The 23,281-nt window shown below is 40.8% G+C and overlaps 1 protein-coding gene across 2 annotated transcripts; it reads left to right on the top strand.

Moving 5' to 3' along the window:
* Positions 1-1,907: 1,907 nt before the first annotated feature.
* On the top strand, positions 1,908-22,175 carry LOC128695831 (uncharacterized). Of its 2 annotated transcripts, XM_053786714.2 has the most exons (5): positions 1,908-2,038; positions 2,580-2,757; positions 16,116-16,272; positions 19,338-19,570; positions 21,339-22,175. In XM_053786714.2, exons 2-5 carry the CDS (start codon positions 2,655-2,657, stop codon positions 21,701-21,703), a joined length of 858 nt encoding a protein of 285 aa, XP_053642689.2. In that variant the 5' UTR covers positions 1,908-2,038; positions 2,580-2,654; the 3' UTR covers positions 21,704-22,175. The 2 variants fall into 2 exon arrangements, with proteins under 2 accessions (XP_053642689.2, XP_053642690.2); XM_053786715.2 differs by lacking the exon at positions 2,580-2,757 and having other exon boundaries at positions 1,946-2,038.
* Positions 22,176-23,281: the final 1,106 nt, after the last annotated feature.

A 23,281-nucleotide genomic window follows, 5' to 3' on the forward strand; every position in this document is an offset into this window, starting at 1 on the left:
CAGGACAAGCATAAAGGGCAACATTGTAAGTAGGTGTGGGTCAAGTCCCAGGAGGGTGGGGGTCAGGCCACAAGAGGTTGTGGTCAGGCAAGGAACCACTGACACTCCACATTACACTCTAACGCACAATTCACCTACTTTTCAGACACATAAACCCACATAATTCCACACATACACTCACACACACACACACACACACACACACACACACACACACACACACACACACACACAGTGGGCGCCTGTGACGAGCGGGGTCCCACAGGGGTCAGTTCTAGGGCCAGTGCTATTTTTGATATATGCGAACGACATGATGGAAGGAATAGACTCGGAAGTGTCCCTATTCGCAGATGATGTGAAGCTGATGAGAAGAATTAAATCAGATGAGGATGAGGCAGGACTGCAAAGAGACCTGGACAGGCTGGACATGTGGTCCAGAAACTGGCTTCTCGAATTCAATCCTGCCAAATGCAAAGTCATGAAGATTGGGGAGGGGCAAAGAAGACCGCAGACAGAGTATAGGCTAGGTGGACAAAGACTACAGACCTCACTCAGGGAGAAAGACCTCGGGGTGACCATAACACCGAGCACGTCACCGGAGGCACACATCAACCAAATAACTGCTGCAGCATACGGGCGCCTGGCAAACCTGAGAATAGCATTCTGATACCTTAATAAGGAATCGTTCAAGACACTGTACACTGTGTATGTTAGGCCCATACTGGAGTATGCAGCACCAGTCTGGAACCCACACCTGGTCAAGCACATCAAGAAGTTAGAGAAAGTACAAAGGTTTGCAACAAGGCTAGTCCCAGAGCTCAGGGGAATGTCGTACGAGGAAAGGTTGAGGGAAATCGGACTGACGACACTGGAGGACAGAAGGGTCAGGGGAGGCATGATAACGACATACAAGATACTGCGGGGAATAGACAAGGTGGACAGAGATAGGATGTTCCAGAGAGGGGACACAGGAACAAGGGGTCACAACTGGAAGCTGAAGACTCAGACGAGTCACAGGGACGTTAGGAGGTATTTCTTCAGTCATAGAGTCGTCAGGAAGTGGAATAGCCTAGCAAGTGAAGTAGTGGAGGCAGGAACCATACATAGTTTTAAGAAGAGGTATGACAAAGCTCAGGAAGCAGAGAGGGAGAGGACCTAGTAGCGATCAGTGAAGAGGCGGGGCCAGGAGCTGAGTCTCGACCCCTGCAACCACAATTAGGTGAGTACAAATAGGTGAGTACACACACACACACACACACACACACACACACACACACACACACACACACACACACACACACACACACACACACACACACACACACTAACAGCAACAACACACACACACACACACTAACAGCAACAACACACACACACACACACTAACAGCAACAACACACACACACACACACACACACACACACACACACACACACACACACAAAAAAAAAAAAAAAAAAAAAAAAAAAAAAAAAAAAAAAGCGTCATCATGGAAGAGGGTATTTGTATGTGGCAGGAGCGGCGCCTAGAGAGGGGGGCTGACGCCTCTCAAAAATTTCATCAACTTCTCCCCAAGGTTACCCCCGTCCCCTCCCCCCCTCCTAAAAAAAAATCAAGGTGCTTCAAGACAGGTCTCCTAGCCTCGTCACCCAACCAGACTGCCATCCTTAAGACCCTCATATAAAATATGTAAGGCTGTTTCTGGTATGTTGTCTCTCATACAGTTTAAAAAAGTGTTAATGAAAAGTACATGCACTCATTTTATGGATGTTGTGGCTTGATTTTAAATGACTTTCATTTAAGAATGTGTTACTTTTAATTATTAATAATAAATTGAGGGAAAAAAAATCCACCTCCGACTCCCACCTCGTTTCCGCTACAGCACACCGCCGATGTATCTAATTTTTGTCTTAAAATAAAAAATAAAAGTTTGTGATAAAACAGGCTTTCCGTCTATCAGTCGACAGCTAAGTGAGGTCTGGTGCAGAGTGCAGTCAGTGTTTGTCGATGCTGCAGCAGGTCAACTAGTTAATGCAAGGCAGGTTTTAGTTGAACATTTTAATTCATGTATCTGTCTATCCGTTTTTAAAACTTTAAATGTATTTGCCTTTGTAATGCTACTTGGCAGTTCCTTAAGAGTTTCCATACTAAGACGTGTAAATACTCCCTTCAACGATATACATACAATTAAAGTGTCAATCTTTGATTCCATACTTTGTTAAAATATAAGGTCACATAAATAACTCAAAACCACAAACAAGCTGCACTAATATTTTTGTTACCCAGCTCATGACTCCATAAATAACTCCATACGACGGTAACCAGATATCAACAAAGTTCATTATACTATTTTAACTTGCTTAGCTATCTAAACTTTGGGGCCTAGATCACAGACTTATTTTATGCCATCCGCTGGATGGGTATGTGGGGAAGGGGACATAAAGATATTAAACTAAGGGTGTATATGTATATCGACTGAGGCCTTCTTCAACAGAAAAAAAATTAGGCACATGATTAGCCAAGTGGCAGATGTGTAACTTTTAATAAATATATTGTCATTTTGTTGTGCTGCGTTCCAGAGTGCATAATCTAGCATCAGAAGTTCCCCTTGCTGCAGAAGTCTCAATCTCAGACTGGCACCCAGCAGTATAAATATGTTGCCTGGTGATCGCTGCAATAACAATGTGCACCTGGGAGTAGTCGTATGGGCAGTGTATGCTAGTATGTGGCCTCACACCATCCTAGCAGTGGACACAGGTGAATATGGTTTTCTTAGCATTCATTAATTTTACGAAGGCAAGAAGTTCATTTTATCAGGTTTCACTATGTTAATGGAGTTGAAAAGAAAACTTGAAATTTACATATGGTGATACAATTCATGGAACAACATATTAGTTTTTAATTATCAATAAATTTTACACTAGTGACTTGTGTGAGCACCACTTCTGAAGAAGGATGCTCAACCAAAAGGCACCCAGGTGTACTATTTTTTAGAAAAAAAAAAAATACAAAAGTTGCAGAAATAAGGGCGGGGTCATGTTTGATATATAAAAAGCAAAATCTGGATGGAATGTCATATAATAGTGTGAAACTGATACGGGAGCTACATGGGCCGCCCGCCGCAGGTTCACTTCAAGTACTACCATCCCTCTTATCTCTCTCACATAGAGTAATTAATTAATTAATTAATAATAATAATAATATCGTTATTTATACAAGTACATATACAAGGTATACAGGCCTAGCTGACATTAATGACATACTACTATATAGAAAGCCGCTTATTATGCAGAGCATTTCGGGCAAATTAAGTCAATTTTGTCTTGGGATACGACCCACACCAGTCGACTAACACCCAGGTGCCCATTTTTACTGATGGGTGAACACGGACAACCGGTGTAAGGAAACACGCCCAATGTATCTACCCTTGCCGGGAATCGAACTCGGACCCTCAGCGTGTGAAGCGAGAGCTTTGCCATCAATCCACTGGCCACTGTAGAGTCAGTTGTAGCTCTTGACATGTGCTTATGTATTTTCGATATAAGTTATATCTACTCTTGTGTAAGTACAGTAAGTACCTACTTATAGCTTAGCTACTGGAACAAAGCCATGTACGTATTGTCTCGTCTTCAGTAATTCATCATGAGAAAAATTTGCCAGTAATTTTTTATACATAGCATGTTTACGTTTTATAATCCGTAATAAATAACGTGTTATCCACGATGGTTTGGCTTTCTTACTGTTTTCTACTTGTTCGTGGAATAATATTCAAAGCTCTCGGTATTTACAATTTTTTTTTAATCTATTCCAAATTCTTATATATATATATATATATATATATATATATATATATATATATATATATATATATATATATATATATATATATATATATATATATAGATATATAGATAGATAGATATAGATATGTCGTGCCGAATATGTAAAACTGGTCAATTAGCAAGAACTCATTTAAAATTAAGTCCTTTCTAAAAATTTCTCTTATACGTTTAAAGATATATTTTTTCATTAATGTTAATGTAAAAAATTATAATTTTGCACTAAAAGAATCTTAGAAAATTTACCTAACCTTATTATAACAAGAACAATTTATTTTAGCCTAACCCAACTAAATATATTTTAGATTTGTTTACAATAATTTAATACTAAACAAACACAGTGAAATATATTTTTTTCGTTATGTCAAAAATGATTTTTGCGAAATTATTCCATATACAAATTTTCGCTTGTCCTATATGGCAAGACGAGCGTTGCTATTTAATCCAAGATCGCAAGTTCTGCCTACTCGGCACGACATATATATATATATATATATATATATATATATATATATATATGTCGTGCCGAATATGTAAAACTGGTCAATTAGCAAGAACTCATTTAAAATTAAGTCCTTTCTAAAATTTTCTCTTATACGTTTAAAGACATATTTTTTTCATTAATGTTGATTTAAAAATTTATAATTTTGCACCAAAAGGAACTTAGAAAACTTACCTAACCTTATTATAACAAGCTCAATTTATTTTAGCCTAACCCAACTAAATATATTTTAGATTTTTTTACAATAATTTAATACTAAACAAACACAGTGAAATATATTTTTTTCGTTAGGTTCAGAATGATTTTGGCGAAATTATTGCATACAAAAATTTTCACTTGTCCTATATGGCAAGATGAACGTTGCTATTTAAGCCAAGATCGCAAGTTCTGCCTATTAGGCACGACATATATATATATATATATATATATATATATATATATATATATATATATATATATATATATATATATATATATATATATATATATATATATATATATATATATATATATATATATATCATATTCACAATTCACATATTACCTACAAACTGTAAAGGAAAACTGGATAACCTAAGGGAAATGGGAATTAGTGGAGGAGGAAATAATAGTTGTGGTGTACAGTGTCGGTGTCTCTTGACAAACAGGATGTTAGTTTCTTTTGATACCGGCAGATACCACAATGGTAAAAGTCTCTTTATAACAAAATTCTCTGATATTTGTATTGTCAAACATTTTTATTTGTATTACATTTTTAAAGGTTATTAGTCTTTGTGATGTTCTTATTTAGGCCATTTACACGGTATTATTTGGTTCTTTGTAAGCTATGTTAATGATCTTTCAATTATTTATTTCAATTTGGACGATTTATAAAACAAGAATGAATATCATTCAAGTAGCGCTATTGACATAAGTATTTACCTGGAATTTACCTGGAGAGAGTTCCGGGGGTCAACGCCCCCGCGGCCCGGTCTGTGACCAGGCCTCCTGTGGATCAGAGCCTGATCAACCAGGCTGTTACTGCTGGCTGCACGCAAACCAACGTACGAGCCACAGCTCGGCTGGTCAGTATACATATTATTTAAGCAGTTTTAAAAATATTGGACAATTATAACAAAATGTTGAGTTAGTTCGTTAGTTTAATATGTTTATTATGCACCCCATACCCATCCTGTGGGCGGTAGTCAGAAGATTACAGAGGTACATAATTGGTCCAGGGACTGGACTCCAAAGTTTTGATAGCTGAGCAAGTTACTGAGGTAATGAACTCACAATTACAAAGATAATGAACTCACAATTTACAAAGGTAATGAACTCACAATTTACAAAGGTAATGAACTCCAGGTAGGTCTGGTCACAATCATGACAAGTTACAAAGGTATTTACAGATTACAAAGGTACGTTATGGGTCCAGGGACTGGGCCCCCAAAGTTTTAATAGCTGAACTTGGTACAAGGGTAATGAACTCACAAGTTACAAAGGTAATGAATCCTGTAAGAATGGTTACTTACGTTTATACATGGCTACAATCATGAACAAATTATAGAGTAATGAGCAATTCACATTTCCACACCCGGTCACAACTGTAATGAGTTATTGGTGCAAATATTGCTCGTTGTGTCACACACACACACACACACACACACACACACACACACACACACACACGAGCTTGGACTCGACCCCTGCAACCTCAACTAGGTGAGTACACACACACATGACAATATGAAAACGACATAGCAGCGAAAGCCAAATCTGATCCGAAAATGTTATACAGCCACATCAGGAGGAAAACAACAGTCAAGGACCAGGTAATCAGGCTAAGGAAGGAAGTAGGAGAGACAACAAGAAATGACCGTGTAGTATGTGAGGAACTCAACAAGAGATTCAAAGAAGTGTTCACAGAGGAGACAGAAGGGGCTCCAGAAAGACGGAGAGGTGGGGTACACCACCATGTGCTGGACACAGTACACACAACCGAGGAAGAAGTGAAGAGGCTTCTGAGTGGGCTAGATACCTCAAAGGCAATGGGGCCAGATAACATCTCTCCATGGGTCCTGAGAGAGGGAGCAGAGGTGCTATGTGTACCCCTAACAACAATATTCAATACATCTATCGAAACAGGGAGATTGCCTGAGGCATGGAAGACAGCAAATGTGGTCCCAATCTTTAAAAAAGGAGACAGACATGAAGCACTAAACTACATGCAAAATCATGCAAAATCATGGAAAAGATTGTCAGGAGAAGAATGGTGGAACATCTAGAAAGGAATGATCTCATCACCAGCAGCCAACATGGTTTCAGAGACGGGAAATCCTGTGTCACAAACCTACTGGAGTTCTTTGACATGGTGACAGCAGTAAGACAAGAGAGAGAAGGGTGGGTGGATTGCATTTTCTTGGACTGCAAGAAGGCGTTTGACACAGTACCACACAAGAGATTAGTGCAAAAACTGGAAGACCAAGCAGGGATAACAGGGAAGGCACTGCAATGGATCAGGGAATACTTGTCTGGAAGACAGCAGCGAGTAATGGTACGTGGCGAGGTGTCAGAGTGGGCACATGTGACCAGCGGGGTCCCACAGGGGTCAGTCCTAGGACCAGTGCTGTTTCTGGTATTTGTGAACGACATGACGGAAGGAATAAACTCCGAGGTGTCCCTGTTTGCAGATGACGAGAAGTTGATGAGAAGAGTTCATTCGATCTAAGACCAGGCGGAAATACAAAGGGATCTGGACAGGCTGCAGACCTGGTCCAGCAACTGGCTCCTGGAGTTCAATCCCACCAAGTGCAAAGTCATGAGGATTGGGGAAGGGCAAAGAAGACCGCAGACGGAGTACAGTCTAGGGGGCCAGAGACTACAAACATCACTCAAGGAAAAAGATCTTGGGGTGAGTATAACACCAGGCACATCTGAAGCGCACATCAACCAAATAACTGCCGCAGCATATGGGCGCCTGGCAAACCTCAGAACAGCATTCCGACACCTTAATAAGGAATCGTTCAGGACCCTGTACACCGTGTACGTTAGGCCCATATTGGAGTATGCAGCACCAGTTTGGAACCCACACCTAGCCAAGCATGTAAAGAAACTAGAGAAAGTGCAAAGGTTTGCAACAAGACTAGTCCCAGAGTTAAGAGGTATATCCTATGAGGAGAGGTTAAGGGAAATCAACCTGACGACACTGGAGGACAGGAGAGATAGGGAAGACATGATAACGACTTACAAAATACTGAGAGGAATTGACAAGGTGGACAAAGACAGGATGTTCCAGAGATTGGACACAGTAACAAGGGGACACAGTTGGAAGTTGAAGACACAGATGAATCAAAAGGATGTTAGGAAGTATTTCTTCAGCCACAGAGTAGTCATGAAGTGGAATAGTTTGGGAAGCGATGTAGTGGGGGCAGGATCCATACATAGCTTTAAGCAGAGGTACGATAAAGCTCATGGCTCAGGGAGAGTGACCTAGTAGCGACCAGTGAAGAGGCGGGGCCAGGAGCTCGGACTCGACCCCTGCAACCTCAACTAGGTGAACTAGGTGAGTAACATTAACCAGATAACTGCTGCGGCATATGGGCGCTTGGCAAACTTGAGAATAGCTTTCCGGTACCTCAGTAAGGAATCGTTCAAGACTTTATACACTGTGTACGTCAGGCCCATACTGGAGTACGCAGCACCAGTTTGGAACCCACACCTGGTCAAATACGTCAAGAAATTAGAGAAAGTGCAAAGGTTTGCAACAAGGCTAGTTCCAGAGCTAAGGAGAATGTCCTATGAAGAAAGGTTAAGGGAAATCGGTCTGACAACACTGGAGGACAGGAGGGTCAGGGGAGACATGATAACAACATACAAAATACTGCGTGGAATAGACAAAGTGGACAGAGACAGAATGTTCCAGAGATGGGACACAGAAACAAGGGGTCACAATTGGAAGCTGAAGATTCAGATGAGTCAAAGGGATGTTAGGAAGTATTTCTTCAGTCATAGAGTAGTTAGGAAGTGGAATAGTCTGGCAAGCGATGTAGTGGAGGCAGGAACTATACATAGTTTTAAGACGAGGTATGATGAAGCTCATGGAGCAGGGGGAGAGAGGACTTAGTAGCGGTCGGTGAAGAGGCGGGGCCAGGAGCTGAGTCTCGACCCCTGCAACCACAATTAGGTGAGTACACTTAGGTGAGTACACACACACACACACACACACACACACACACACACACACACACACACACACACACACATACACATACACACATACACATACACAGAGTAGTCAGGAAGTGCCATAGAGTAGTTAGGAAGTGGAATAGTTTGGGAAGCGATGTAGTGGAGGCAGGATCCATACATAGCTTTAAGCAGAGGTACGATAAAGCTCATGGTTCAGGGAGAGTGACCTAGTAGCGACCAGTGAAGAGGCGGGGCCTGGAGCTTGGACTCGACCCCTGCAACCTCAACTAGGTGAGTACAACTAGGCGAGTACACATACACGTGGTAATGCTTTATTTACAGATAGCAAAGTCAGGGTATTTCTCCAGAATGGTCTGTAATATACCACTGTGGATAAAATACTTAGCCATTTCTTGAACATTTCTGAGTGAGTTGTCTCTAAATTCATTAATTTTATCGCACTCCAGTACATAATGACGCAGGGTGTGACAATAGTCCATCTGGCAAAGTTTACATTTCGTTTGGTCTACATCTGGTGGTGACGATTTAACCTGCCAAAGATACTTGTAACCTAGTCGGAGCCGGGCAGTAGTGACAGCCGGAGCCAGGCAGTAGTGACATCCAATAGTCTGCTTATCTTGTTGGATACACCATAGACATGTGGCTCCTCCTGCATGATAGAATGATGATAGATGGACTGACTGGTGTCAATCTCCCTGAGTCTTAAGTCAATAAAATTCAGTTGAAGTTCTTTTCGTATTATTCTCAAACTACTACCTGACAAGCCAAGATTGTAACCTACTCCCTCTTTGAAAGCCTACAGCTTAGCCAATTTGTCAGTTCTATCATGCATTCGAAGACCAATGTGAGATGGGATCCACAGCATGTGCACTCTGACTCCACTGTCCACAATCTTACCATACCTATGTCTGGCTTCTGACACAAGCATGCCACAATTTATGCTTAATGAGTTGAGAGCATTTATGGATGACGGAGAATCAGTTACAATTAAACTGTCAATCTTAGATACATAGATGCATTTCAGTGCAAGGAGTATGGCAAACAGTTCTGTCTGAAGGGTAGAGACCCATTATTGATGCGTGCTCCAATTTCTTTAAGAGAGCCATCACTCTGTACGACAACAGCAGCACTACCAGCTGCACCAGTGGATTGGTGAACAGAACCGAGTGTGTGCTGTGTGACTAAGTTATCAACACAGCTTAAGGCATCATGTTTGGCTTCAAGGCGAAGTTTTGGTTGTGATTTAAGAAGTAGTTTGGGGGGAAATGGAGGAATGGTAGTTTGGAATGGGGTAATATCCCATGGAGCAAAGAAGTGCCGCTGTTGCCTTACGTGACACAGATCATGTATCTGATTCATGCGGAGGTCGGTTCCAGTTTTTTCGATCCATCTGGAGTAGTGTTCGCCAGTGCTGAGGAAAGTTTGGAGGGCTTCTGTGCAGGGGTTTGAATGGGCTTGCCTGAGCATATTAACCCCAATTAGGATATTTCTTTCAGTAACACGATCTCTGATGCTTGGAATATCAAGTTCTTTTTTGCAAATTTAAAATTTTGGCAGTACGAGGGCATCCTAAAATGATCCTCATTGCTTCGTTCTGCAGTTTTTCCAGCCCTCCAAGCTTCCAGTCAGACACAAGAGCAAGTAGTGGCGCCGCATAATCAACCAATGATTTAATATAAGCAAGATATATTATTTTCACAATTTTAACATTAACACCATACCTGGGGTGAAACCCAGCCACAACTCTAAGTGCTCTCAATCTTTCTTTGTATTGGCGACAAAGTCTTGTTACAACAGGTCCAAGTAGTGGAACCTCAAAGCCTAGATACCTGTATCTGCTTACATATTCTAGAAGAGACCCATCATGTAATTGGATCTGACGAACTGTGCCTCTCTGTCGAGGAGGACGCCTATTGAGTATCTTTGTTTTATCAGTAGAGATTATCAACCCCAGGTCCTGACACGAGGCTAGTACATGATTAAGAATGTTTTGGGTGTTGGAGAATCCGGTGTGAATCATCAGCAAAACTAATCATATAATGATAGGGTTGGCTAGGCATAGCATTAAGTAAGGCATTAATTAGAATACTGAATAGTGTGGGACTGAGCACACCTCCCTGTGGGGTTCCTAATTCAAAGTCTTTAGTTACACTTCTATGTCCCTGGAACAACACAGACGACTTTCTGTTGGACAGGTAGCCTTTAATCCAGCAGAGAAACCATCCTCCAACATCCATTCTGGCAAGTTCACTACCGATTACATGTCGGTTGGCTACATCAAAAGCGGATTTAAGGTCAAGGAAGGTAGTGTATGAGCTGTCAGTGTGCAGGGTGAGAAAGGTGGCTATGCAATGATGCACGCTCCTTCCATGCATGAAACCATGCAACCGGGGAGACAAGAATTATTTGATTCTGTACATGAGGCGATTAAGAATCATTCTCTCAAATGTTTTACACAAGCAGCTAGTAAGAGATATTGGGCGAAATGCATTTTATTGATTGGGCTTAGGAATTGGAATGATGAGGCTGTTGGTCCAAGCTTGAGGGAGCTCCCCAGTTACATAGCTCGTTATATAATTCAAGTAATGGATTACCTGGTACTCGACACATCAATCTGAGTATGTTGTAAGTAATACCATCCTCCCCAGGCGACGTGGAGTTGCCCTTAGTTAGTGCTGCATCAAGTTCATAATTAGTGAAAAGAATGTTGCAGTCATCTTCCTTGCTGAGCATAAAGCAAACAAGTCTCTCCCTTGCATCATATTTGTCATTTAATTTTGCCTGTGTGGTACTGGGAAGATTGTCATAGCTAGATGTAGCAGCCCAAGCACTGACTAACTCATTCCCCCTATGTAAGGGATGAGGGTGCGCGATCTGTTACCCTTCATTCTATTTATGTCCCTCCATGCCCGGCTAAGTGGGGTGTGAGCATTAAGACTGTTGACAAATTTTTCCCAGTCTGCCGCATTTCTGTCATACGCTCTCTGGCAGCAGCAAGGGCAGTTTGAAAGAGCCTCAGCATTCCAGGGGTACGATGTTTTCTATAGGCTAGGCCTAGTCTGCGAGCAGTACGTTTCAGTGTACGAAGTTTAGAATCATTGTAATAAGTATGGTTTTTAAAGGAGGTATGATTATTATGGCAGTTTGTTGGGTTTAGAGTACCAAGAGGTTTCAGTGGCGGCTCTAAGTAGTTCTGAATACTGCTCACAAGGTCAATGTTAAAGGTCTCAACAGAGGAACGCTCATAGGAATTATACCAGTCAGTCACATGTGCAACAAAGTCATCATGTTGATCAGTGGGAACAATAAAACGTTTCCGTTTGAATATCCCACCAGGGAGGATAGTATTACCAATATCTAGTGAGGGTAGCCTAGGGAAATGATCAGACGCTATATCTGTTACAATGGAATACTCACAGCTGGCAGAAGTAATGTTGAAGCCCAGACACAAATCAAGGATGCCTTCATAGATATGTGTGGGTTCAAGATCACCTACAATTTGCACATTATCATGACTGTTTAAGAGCGACAACAGTTGATTACCATTACGATTACCAAACTGAGTTTCCAATGCTTTTGTGTCTCACATTATAATCGCCAATAATAAGAGTAGGTTCAGAATGAGCACGGGAAGAGCATATGGAAAGAGAAAAACAAGGGTTAAGAGAATGGTGAGGAAATGTAAAAAGAGAGCAAATGAGAAAGTGGGTGAAATGCTGTCAACAAATTTCGTTGAGAAAAAGAAAAAGTTTTGGAGTGGAAATAATAAGTTGAGAAAGCCTATGGAATGAATGGATTTGAAAGTTAAAAATAGAAGAGGAGAGTTCTTAGATTGAGAGTTGGAGGTATCGAGAAGATGGAGGGAATATTTTGAGGAACTTTTAAATGTAAAGTAAAAGGACACAAGTGCAACTAATGTGACATTTTATTGTGGCAACGTTTCGCTCTCCAGGAGCTTTAGCAAGCTTGATAAAGCTCCTGGAGAGCGAAACGTTGCCGCAATAAAATGTCACATTAGTTGCACTTGTGTCCTTTTACTTTACATATTGTCGGTAATTCTACCAACTTTATTACGAACTTTTAAATGTTGATGAAGATAGAGAAGCTGTGATATCGGAAATTGGCCAGGGTAGTATAACATCTTTTAGGAGTGAGGAAAAGCCAGATGTGAGTGTGAGGGAGGTGCATGAGGCTGTGGGTAAACTGAAAGGGGGTAAAGCAGCTGGGATTGATGGGATCAAGACAGAAATGTTAAAAGTAGATGGGGATATAGATTTGGAATGGTTGGTGCATTTATTTAATAAATGTATGAGCGAGAGGAAGGTACCTAGGGGTTGACAGAGAGAAGGCATAGTTCTTTTATATAAAGGCAAAGGAACCATACAGTGTAAGAATTATAGGGTAATAACCTGTCAGGTATACTTGGTAAGGTATATGGTAGAATTATTATTCAAAGAATTAAGACAGCTTGAAGAATTGAGACATTTATGCAGCATATGGGAATCTTTATTGAAGAAACGTTTCGCCATACACTCACTTCATCAGTCCAGTACAACCACGAGGGTATAAGTGTCTCAATTCTTCAAGCTGTCGGTTTTCTAAACCATTTATCACATCTGTCAGACACTACAACATCATGGGATCTTTATACAAAGAATTCTTCAACGCTTGTCCAATCTTTGGACGAAGACCTACTTACACTAGTGGATGGTCCCACTGTGATCCCGCCTCCTCCTGCTTCGACTCACCTGACTGCAGTATATAAGCCACTTCTCTGACCCTCTGCTGTACTTCCTACAAGAGTGATGGCCTGAACACATCGATTCCAGGCTGAGGGACTGATTACCTCAACTCTTCCTCTCCTTATACCCTCCTGCTTTGTATTGGACTGATGAAGCCACTGTGTTGCAAAACGTTTCTTCAATATAGATTCCCATATGTTGCATAAGTGTTTGAATTCTTCAAGCTGTCGGTTTTCTAAAACATTTATCACAAAGAATTAAGATTACCACGGAGAGCATGATCGCAGATGAACAAGGCTTTAGGAGGGGAAGGGGATGTATAGACCAAGTATTTACAATGAAGCATATAAGTGAACAGTATTTAGATAAAAGTAAGAAGGTTTTCGTTGAATTTATGGATTTGGAAAAGGCATATGATAGGGTTGATAGGGGAGCAATGCAACAGATGTTGCAAGTGTATGGAATAAGTGGTAGGTTGCTGAAAGAAATTAAGAGTTTTTACGAGGATAGTAAGGCTCAGGTTAGAGTATGTAGGAGAGGGAGATTATTTCTTAGTAAAAGTAGGTTTCAGGGATACATGATATCACCATGATTGTTAGATATACTTATAGATGGAGTTGCAAGAGAAGTGAATGCTCGGGTGTGGGATTAAAAGATAAAGAATCTCAGACAAAGTGCGAGTTGTCACAGTTGCTTTTTTGCTGATGACACTGTGCTTTTGAGAGATTCTGAAGAGAAGTTGGACTAATTTGGGAGGGTATGTAAAAGAAGAAAATTAAAAATGAACATAGGTGAGTGGTGCACTGAAGAGTCTACAGAGACAACATCCATGGAAGCAGAGGGTACAGTACAGTAGTGCCAACGCTCTTATATGGGTGTGAAGCATGGGTGGTGAATGTTGCAATAAGGCTAGAGGCAGTGGAGATGTAGTGTCTGAGGGCAATTTGTGGTGTGAACATTATGTAGATAACCCTTAGCTTGGAGAATAGAGGGAGGTGCAGGGTTTCTAAAAGTATTATCCACAAGGCAGAGGAGTGGTTGTTAAGATGGTTCAGATATTTTTAGATAATGGAACAAAACAGAATGACGCTGTGTATAAAGCTGTAGTAGGTGGGGATGGGTCGTCCTAGGAAGGGTTGGAGGGAGAGGGTAAAGGATGTTTTGTTTTCGAGGGGGTTTTGACTTTCAGCAGGCGTACGTGAACATGTTAGATAGGGGTGGAGGCAAATGGTTTTTATGACTTGACGTGCTGTTGGAGTGTGAGCAAAGTAACATTTCTAAAGTGATTCAGGGAAACGGGTTACCCGGACGCGAGTCCTGGACATGTGAAGTACAGTGCCTGCGCTCTAAAGAAGGGGTGGAGATATGTTGCATATTTTGTTAACAGTAGTGTCAGCACGCCTCTGGTAAGACAGGTCACGGTGGCCCATGACCTGGTAGGCAAAGCTCTCGATTCACATGCTGTGGGTCCGTGGTTCGATTCCCAGCAAGAGTGGAAACATTGGACGTGTTTCCTTACACCTGTTGTCCCTGTTCACCCATCAGTAAAATGGGTACCTGGGTGTTAGTTAACTGGTGTGGGTCACATCCTGGGAGAAAACTGACCTAATTTGTGGGAAATGCTCTACATAACAGGCGGGTTTCTATATAGCAGTATGTCATTGATGTCATCTATGCCTGTATACCTTGTCCGTGTACTTGTAGAAATAAAGCTATGTTATTATAAGTGTTCCTTTTTGGGTCACCCTGCCTCGGTGGGTCACCCTGCCACGGTGGGTCACCCTGCCTCGGTGGGTCACCCTGCCACGGTGGGTCACCCTGCCTCGGTGGGTCACCCTGCCTCGGTGGGTCACCTGCCTCGGTGGGTCACCTGCCTCGGTGGGTCACCCTGCCACGGTGGGTCACCCTGCCTCGGTGGGTCACCCTGCCTCGGTGGGTCACCCTGCCACGGTGGGTCACCCTGCCTCGGTGGGTCACCTGCCTCGGTGGGTCACCTGCTTCAGTGGGTCACACTGCCTCGGTGGGTCACCTGCCTCGGTGGGTCACACTGCCTCGGTGGGTCACCTGCCTCGGTGGGTCACACTGCCTCGGTGGGTCACCTGCCTCGGTGGGTCACACTGCCTCGGTGGGTCACACTGCCTCGGTGGATCACACTGCCTCGGTGGGTCACACTGCCTCGGTGGGTCACACTGCCTCGGTGGGTCACACTGCCTCGGTGGGTCACACTGCCTCGGTGGGTCACCTGCCTCGGTGGGTCACACTGCCTCGGTGGGTCACACTGCCTCGGTGGATCACACTGCCTCGGTGGGTCACACTGCCTCGGTGGGTCACACTGCCTCGGTGGGTCACACTGCCTCGGTGGGTCACACTGCCTCGGTGGGTCACACTGCCTCGGTGGGTCACACTGCCTCGGTGGGTCACACTGCCTCGGTGGGAAACGGTCGATATGTTAAATTTACCTGAATATTTCTTTTACTTTTTTCTGTTAGACATGAAAGTAATATTTGGATATTCATGAAGAATTTTACCTTTTTTTTTTTGTTTTTGTCCTACATGTCGGTGTTTATACATCATTTATAACCTTTCCAACTATTCTTGAGGTTGATTTGTTAATGGGTTATTAAACCTATTTACTACACAAGGGCCATCAAGGTGCAAGTAACCTCCTGAAGTAGGTGATTTTGGCCATTTATCCAGTTTAGCTGAAGACCTCTGATTTTTTTTTTCGTATTCCTCTCCTGTTACAGAGCCTTTTCACTTTTGAACTAAGAAATGTAAGTCAATTTATCATGCAACTTTGTAAAATAATGTATCATACAACTGAAAATAAGAGAACTCGTGCAGGTCGTTGCATCAATGGCAGCCAGGATGGACTAAAGCAAGTTACCTTTCAAAATGACCTGGATTTTTTCTTCTTTATGAATTCGACTCGTCCTCCGCCGAACTTCAAGTTGGTAATTGAAGGTAGCGACGATTCCAGCCAACAATGGTTCAGATTTAGGTGGGTTTATATACATATACTGTATATTTATATGCACACACACACACACACACACACACACACAGGAGGGTTAGGGGAGACATGATAACGACATACAAAATACTGCGTGGAACAGATAAGGTGGAGAGAGAGAAGTTCCAGAGAGGGGACACAGAAACAAGGGGTCACAATTTGAAGCTGAAGACTCAGATGAGTCAAAGAGATATTAGGAAGTATTTCTTCAGTCATGGAGTTGTCAGGAAGTGGAATAGTCTAGCAAGTGATGTAGTGGAGGCAGGAACCATACATAGCTTTAAGACGAGATATGATAAAGCTCATGGAGCAGGGAGAGAGAGGACCTAGTAGCGATCAGCGAAGAGGCAGGGCCAGGAGCTGAGTTTCGACCCTTGCAGCCACAATTAAGTGAGTACACACACACACACACACACTTTTATGCGGTTTTAATGAACCAGGTTGTTGGTAATATTATAACATTAGCGGATGATAGTTGATAATAATGATAGGTATGGATTTAAAATTAAGAATAGCCTGGTTTGGATTATGATAATGGTATTAGCGGATAATAATGACAGGAATGGCATTAATATTAAGAATAGCCTAGTTATTATGAGAGAGGAAGCCTGAATAGGAAAATTCACACATGCATATTAACTGACATCATGGTACGCCCGTCGGTCTGTCGTGAATGTTGATATTTAATATGTTAGGTCTGTCGTCGGTATAACTATTGAGCCCTGACTCATCCAGGTACAATGGTACAAGGTACATATAGATGGCTGCAACATGGTGGTTACAACTAGTTTAATGGTTTAATGAATCAGGTTGTTGGTAATATTATGGTGATAATAATGATATTAGGGGATGATAGTTGATAAAAATGATAGGAATAACATTAAAATTAAGAACAGCTTAGTTATGATGATGATAATAATGATATTTGCGGACAATAATGATAAGAATGGCATTGAATCAGGTTGTTAGTAATATTACAGAGATAATATATTAGCGGATGACAGGTGATGTAATGATATGAATGGAATTAAAATTGGGAATAGCCTAGGTCCAGGTAGGTAGTTATGAGAAAGGAAGCCTGAATAGGAAAAATTCACATAGGCATATTAAATGACACTGCGAGTATTTCCTCAATGTTCTGGAAGGTGCTGCGGCACCGTTGACAAATGAGGGATTTTTTCCCCCTCTAATTCATTAGTTACAAGGTTGTAAATGAAGGTATGTAATGATCCAACATTGTAACTTTTTACGCCACATTACCTGTTCTCGGCGGCTAGAAGCTTAGGGCTGGCTATTAACTATTTTCCAGTATTTTCCTCATGCTATCTGTAAACTGTGAGGCCTACCCCCACATGGTGTATGTGGGGGGGGCGGTATGTGGTTGCCATCTCGCTTGTCTTCCAAAGACAGTTTGAGACTGGCCGGTGCCTCCACACTACCACTCTGAAAACTTAGCCTACTCCTCCTGTTGCTGTCTTTGCAACATTGCACAGCTCTTGAAAGTACTTGAGCTAATGATTTCCACCCCCCCCCCACTGATCTCTGGCTGAAGGAGACTTGAACCTACAAACCTTGGAACAAGGTACGCAGTGCTATACCAAACTCACCACACTGGACCAATACCTTGGAGTCCAGCTTGCGCTAGACTTTGATCCAAGGCAGCCAGCTTTCAGGGAGAAGGGTTACAGCTTTTCATCTCATCCCCTGCATGCATCAGCCTTGCATCAGCCTTACTAGAGATTTTAACAATGCAAGGAATTCGCAAGAGCAGGCGAAATATACACAAACACTGATCTCTGGCTGAAGGAGACTCGAACCTACGAACCTTGGAACAAGGTACGCAGTGCTATACCAAACTCACCACACATAGCACTGCGTACCTTGTTCCAAGGTTCGTAGGTTCGAGTCTCCTTCAGCCAGAGATCAGTGTTTGTGTATATTTCGCCTGCTCTTGCGAATTCCTTGCATATATATATATATATATATATATATATATATATATATATATATATATATATATATATATATATATATATATATATATATATATATATATATATATATAATCACGACAGATAGAAACGTAGTACCTGAAGGTGCGAAAGGTAGTGGTATATACCACCACCTTTCGCACCTTCAGGTACTGCGTTTCTGTCTGTCGTGATTATTTTTTGTATCGGTTTCCACCTATCGCCCTGAAGGTCGCTGCCTCTCGCGGCGGCTTTGCTATTAATGTATATATACGGTTCAGAAAACCGATAAGTTCATAAATTAGACACTCGTGCAACACTTGGGTATCTTTATTGGGGAAACATTTCGCCAACCAGTGGCTTCCTCCTACCAGTACAAATAAGAATGGTTCAAAATCAGCAGTTTGAGGTAATCCAGGTTGAGGGACTCAAATTTCCTCAAAATCCTTCTGATCTTCAACTGGCTGTCTTCAAGCTGGCACTGGACAAGCACCTAAAGTCGGTAGCTGACCAGCCGGGCTGTGGCTCGTACGCTGGATTGCGTGCAGCCAGCAGTAACAGCCTGGTTGATCAGGCTCTGATCCACCATGAGGCCTGGTCACAGACCGAGCCGCGGGGGCGTTGACCCCCGGAATTCTCTCCAGGTAAACTCCAGGTTGGTTAAACGTTTCCACAATTAAGATATCCAAATTTTGCACAAGTGTTTAATTTATCTACCTGTAATTTTAGTTTACATTCAAATGTAAGCAAAGATTTCCTATTCTAAAACTCACTTTGTTTTTCGTCTGAGCAATAATTAGCTTGGGTTTGGATATGGAATCCATATCAACCTTGTATTTTGACGCAGAATCCATATCAATTGTAGAGGTCCGATATGGAATCCATGTCAATCTTTCGTTTTGCCACGGAATCCTTATAAGCGATTAGAACATATAAATTTGCCTATGTTACGCAATCCAACGAGCCTGAGGCAGTGTAAGGGTAGTCGCGCTGCCTTGTTGAAATCGAATTTTAGGGAATTCACATTTAATATGAACTCTGCATGGTTTGGTTATTTTCTGAAGAGACTGTATCTGGTGGCAGGAATAAGACTAAGAACAAGTATGAAGTCCTCACAGAGAGTGCGTCCACGATCTTTACTATGGTATGGGAAGGCTGGAAGAAGTGGACCCTGACTATTAACAAGGAGCATCTTCACCTTGTATACCGAAATCGATCTATTACCCTCAAACCATCGCTTCCTGCTCACGCAGACTTCTGCTATTTGCTGCATCTGGTCACGGAGCACCACTTTCAACACCGCTTCTGCTACCCCAGTGAGTTTTTTTTTTATTCTTAGATTAATTTTTGAGATGTTATATAGTTTTTATTAAAAAACCGGGAAATCACTAAGCCCACAGGGCCACAAAGGTCCTGTGGAAATCGTGGTAATATGGTTGTGGTGGGTAGGTCAAATCCTGGACAATACGACCAAAGAACCCAATGGAAACTAAGTGCATTTCAGTAGTTATACAACCGAGTAAGGTATCCTCCATTTTTCAACTGCCGCCCCTCATAAAAAATTATGTAATGTTAATAGGATATTTTTTAAGTTGGCTATGATTAGTTAATAGGGTTTAAAGCTTATCGACTACACTAGGATAATTAAAACAATAATACTTCAATCCCTAAAACAAGGATTAAAGTAAACTCTCAGCATCTATAGGCTGAGAAAATAAGCCTGTCGGTATATATATCCTGTGGCTTTGAGTTAAGCTGCATTTTCTCATTAATTTGTTTACATGTAAAAAATTTTTACACATTGTGTTGAGGCATATTCATACAGTATTAAGTGATTAGCTAGTATCATTCATGAAATATATAAATACAAAAAAGAAAAATAAGTTTGCAAAATTTAAAAAAAAAGACACCAAACACTTGTTTTGAGATTTAGAAAAGGATCATATGTGGTAAGATAAAGTTGTAATGAAATTGGTGTAGCACCGCTTATTATTATTGTTCTAAAGTTAAGAGTGAAACCCCCCATATTATTATTATTATAATCAAAAAGAAGCGCTAAGCCACAAGGACTATACAGCAGTGAAACCCCCCACAAACAGGGTCAACATAACCACATTCCTAAACACGGCCATCTAAGGCAGTGATTCTCAACCAGGGGTAAATTTACCCCTTGTTGGTAAAAAATTACATGGCAAGGGGTAAACATTTGATGTACCTGATAACTGAATAACTGAATAATTTATTTTTTTCTGACCGTCTTGTTTTTGTCCCTTTATGATGGCGATAATTTTTTTGTATGTAAGGCGGTATGTGGAGTAATACATCAAGCCGAGAGAGTTAATGATGGAGGAAAAGTTGAGAATCCCTGATCTAAGGCGACAATGTACAGGGAAGGCGAACTTTTTGTACTGGCGCAAATTTAATTGCTTCTCTGAGATATCCTTCACAGCACTAGGACGCAGTTCACTCGACAAATCTTTATTTATAAATATTTGATTTTTTTTATTATTTACCAAGCAATGATATTAATTATGATCTGCAAATTGAGTATGGGAAGAGCCCAAGCAGCTTTAAAAATTTGCCTGGAGTGCCAAATAGCCTTGCTCTACGCCTCAAAAGCAATTTGGTTCTAAAATTGGAAAACAGGGTACTACGCTGCCCAGTCCCTGGACCAATTATGTACCTCTGTAATCTTTTGACTACCGCCCACAGGATGGGTATGGGGTGCATAATAAACATATTAAACTAACTAACGCTGCCCAAAACTCGTACCAGCCTTCCATTTACAAATACAGCATATAAAAGTTTTGAATGAGTGATGCTGATCTAAAGAGGCATTCTCACGTTATCTCACGCAAAAAAAGCGGAAGAGGTCAACTATTGAGCTAACTACTACTTTAGGTATCCCCCCCCCCAGTCTGTGGAAGCCTAATAAAGATATACCGATTGGTTTTCTTTCCTGGTTTAGTAACCCTCTAGAGTTAATAACCCGAATAAAGTCTCTTAATACAGTAACATAATACAATTTTGCTTTTGTCATAGCTGATTAAATAATGTTTGACAAAAATAAAATCCACATTTCAGGTGAAGTGAACAAATGTGTTAGGAGAACTACCAGGACTTCTGAAATGACCACGGAAATGGCTGAACGGACCACGATAACGGCTGAAAGGACAACGGAAACGGTTGAAATGACTACAACAGAAAAACATACACGGGAAACAACCACCACAAATTCATCACGTGAAACACCCACCAAAGTTATGACCCACACAGATGCCCCAGCCTCCGCCATAATGATGATGACAACATCACTGACAGTAGCAAGGACTGACGCTGTTGTTACCCATGCAGTTAAGCAAGGTACCTCTGAAGGAAGTGTGGCTGGTGGAAACCTATCTGTAGGTCTATTCCTCGCCTTTCTGTTGGTGTGGCTAGTGGGTGTGTAGGCCTGCCTACTCACCATTCTGCAGGTGTGAAGTGTGGCTGGTGGAGACCTCTTTGTAGGCCTACTCATCATTCTTCTACTACCGTGGTTCTGATGCTGATGTGAGGTGATGAGTAGTCCGCAGAGGCGGCGCCAATAAAATAGTAATAATAAAAACGCTATTTCGCAACGTTTCCTAGTAGTGAATCCTAATCAAATAGCAAACCCGAAACTCCCCGGTATAGAAATTATGGCGCCTCCTGACTGGTGTTCTACATAGTGTATGCTACAGTGTGACTCACGAGTTTATCCTTATTTTAATAAAAATAATAGCCCAGATCAGTTTATAAGCAGGCATATAATAATTATATATAATTAAGTAAAGAGATGTACCAGGACTTTTACAAATAATTTAGGGTAGCCAGGCTTAATGCATCGGCATAAAGCGATCCAATTATCATACTGGCGGATAGATATTTCAGTTGATATTAATACTACCATATATATTATATATATATATATATATATATATATATATATATATATATATATATATATATATATATATATATATATATATATATATATATATATAAAGTAGATTTTAGCTTAAATAGCAACGCTCTTCTTGCCGAATAAGGCAAGAGAAAATTTGTCTGCAAATAAATTCGGAAAAAATCATTCTGAACCTAATGAAAAAATAATTTCATTATGATTGTTTATTATTAAATTATTGTAAACCTATCTAAAATATATTTAGTCGGATTAGGCTAAAGTTAACTGCGCTTGTTTTAATAAGGTTAAGTTAGTTTTGTAAGGTTCTTTTGGTACAAAACTATTCATTTTTACATTAACATAAATGAAAAAATGTATATCTTTAGACGTTCTTATTAAGAGAAAATTTTAGAAAGGACTTAATTTTAAATGAGTTCTTGCTAAATGACAAGTTTTACCTATTCGGCACGAAAAACACAGAAACACACACACACACACACATATATATGTATGTCGTGCCGAATAGGCAGAACTTGCCATCTTGGCTTAAATAGCAACGCTCATCTTGCCATATAGGACATGTGAAAATTTGTGTATGCAATAATTTCGCCAAAATCATTCTGAACCTAACGAAAAAAATATATTTCACTGTGTTTGTTTAGTATTAAATTATTGTAAACAAATCTAAAATATATTTAGTTGGGTTAGGCTAAAATAAATTGTTCTTGTTATAATAAGGTTAGGTAAGTTTTCTAAGATTCTTTTGGTTCAAAATTATGAATTTTTACATTAACATTAATGAAAAAAATATATCTTTAAACGTATAAGAGAAAATTTTAGAAAAGACTTAATTTTAAATGAGTTCTTGCTAATTTTTTTTTTATATTTTATTAATAAAATCCATACAACAAATATAAATCAAATGAGAAAGCGTTACAGGACTGCTATCCAATAAACAATATTACATACACACATCAGTGTTCTGTGTAAAAGCAAAACCCCTTCCCAATTCCTAGGATACAGACCAAGACGAATAATATCAACAAAACATAATGGAGCTACCCTGCAAAACAAAGCTATACCGTGGTTACACACAAAAAAAATA

Source organism: Cherax quadricarinatus, chromosome 41 (genome assembly GCF_038502225.1).
Source record: "Cherax quadricarinatus isolate ZL_2023a chromosome 41, ASM3850222v1, whole genome shotgun sequence".
In the NCBI taxonomy this organism is placed as follows: Eukaryota; Metazoa; Arthropoda; class Malacostraca; order Decapoda; family Parastacidae; genus Cherax; species Cherax quadricarinatus.

What these genes read in the sequence shown, in the direction of transcription:
- LOC128695831 (XM_053786714.2), top strand. Translation starts at nt 2,655, where the DNA reads ATGTTGCCTGGTGATCGCTGCAATAACAATGTGCACCTGGGAGTAGTC. An exon ending in CAACAATGGTTCAGATTTAG is followed by an intron (nt 16,273 to 19,337) that starts GTGGGTTTATAT and finishes ATCTGGTGGCAG; the next exon opens with GAATAAGACTAAGAACAAGT. An exon ending in ACACCGCTTCTGCTACCCCA is followed by an intron (nt 19,571 to 21,338) that starts GTGAGTTTTTTT and finishes TCCACATTTCAG; the next exon opens with GTGAAGTGAACAAATGTGTT.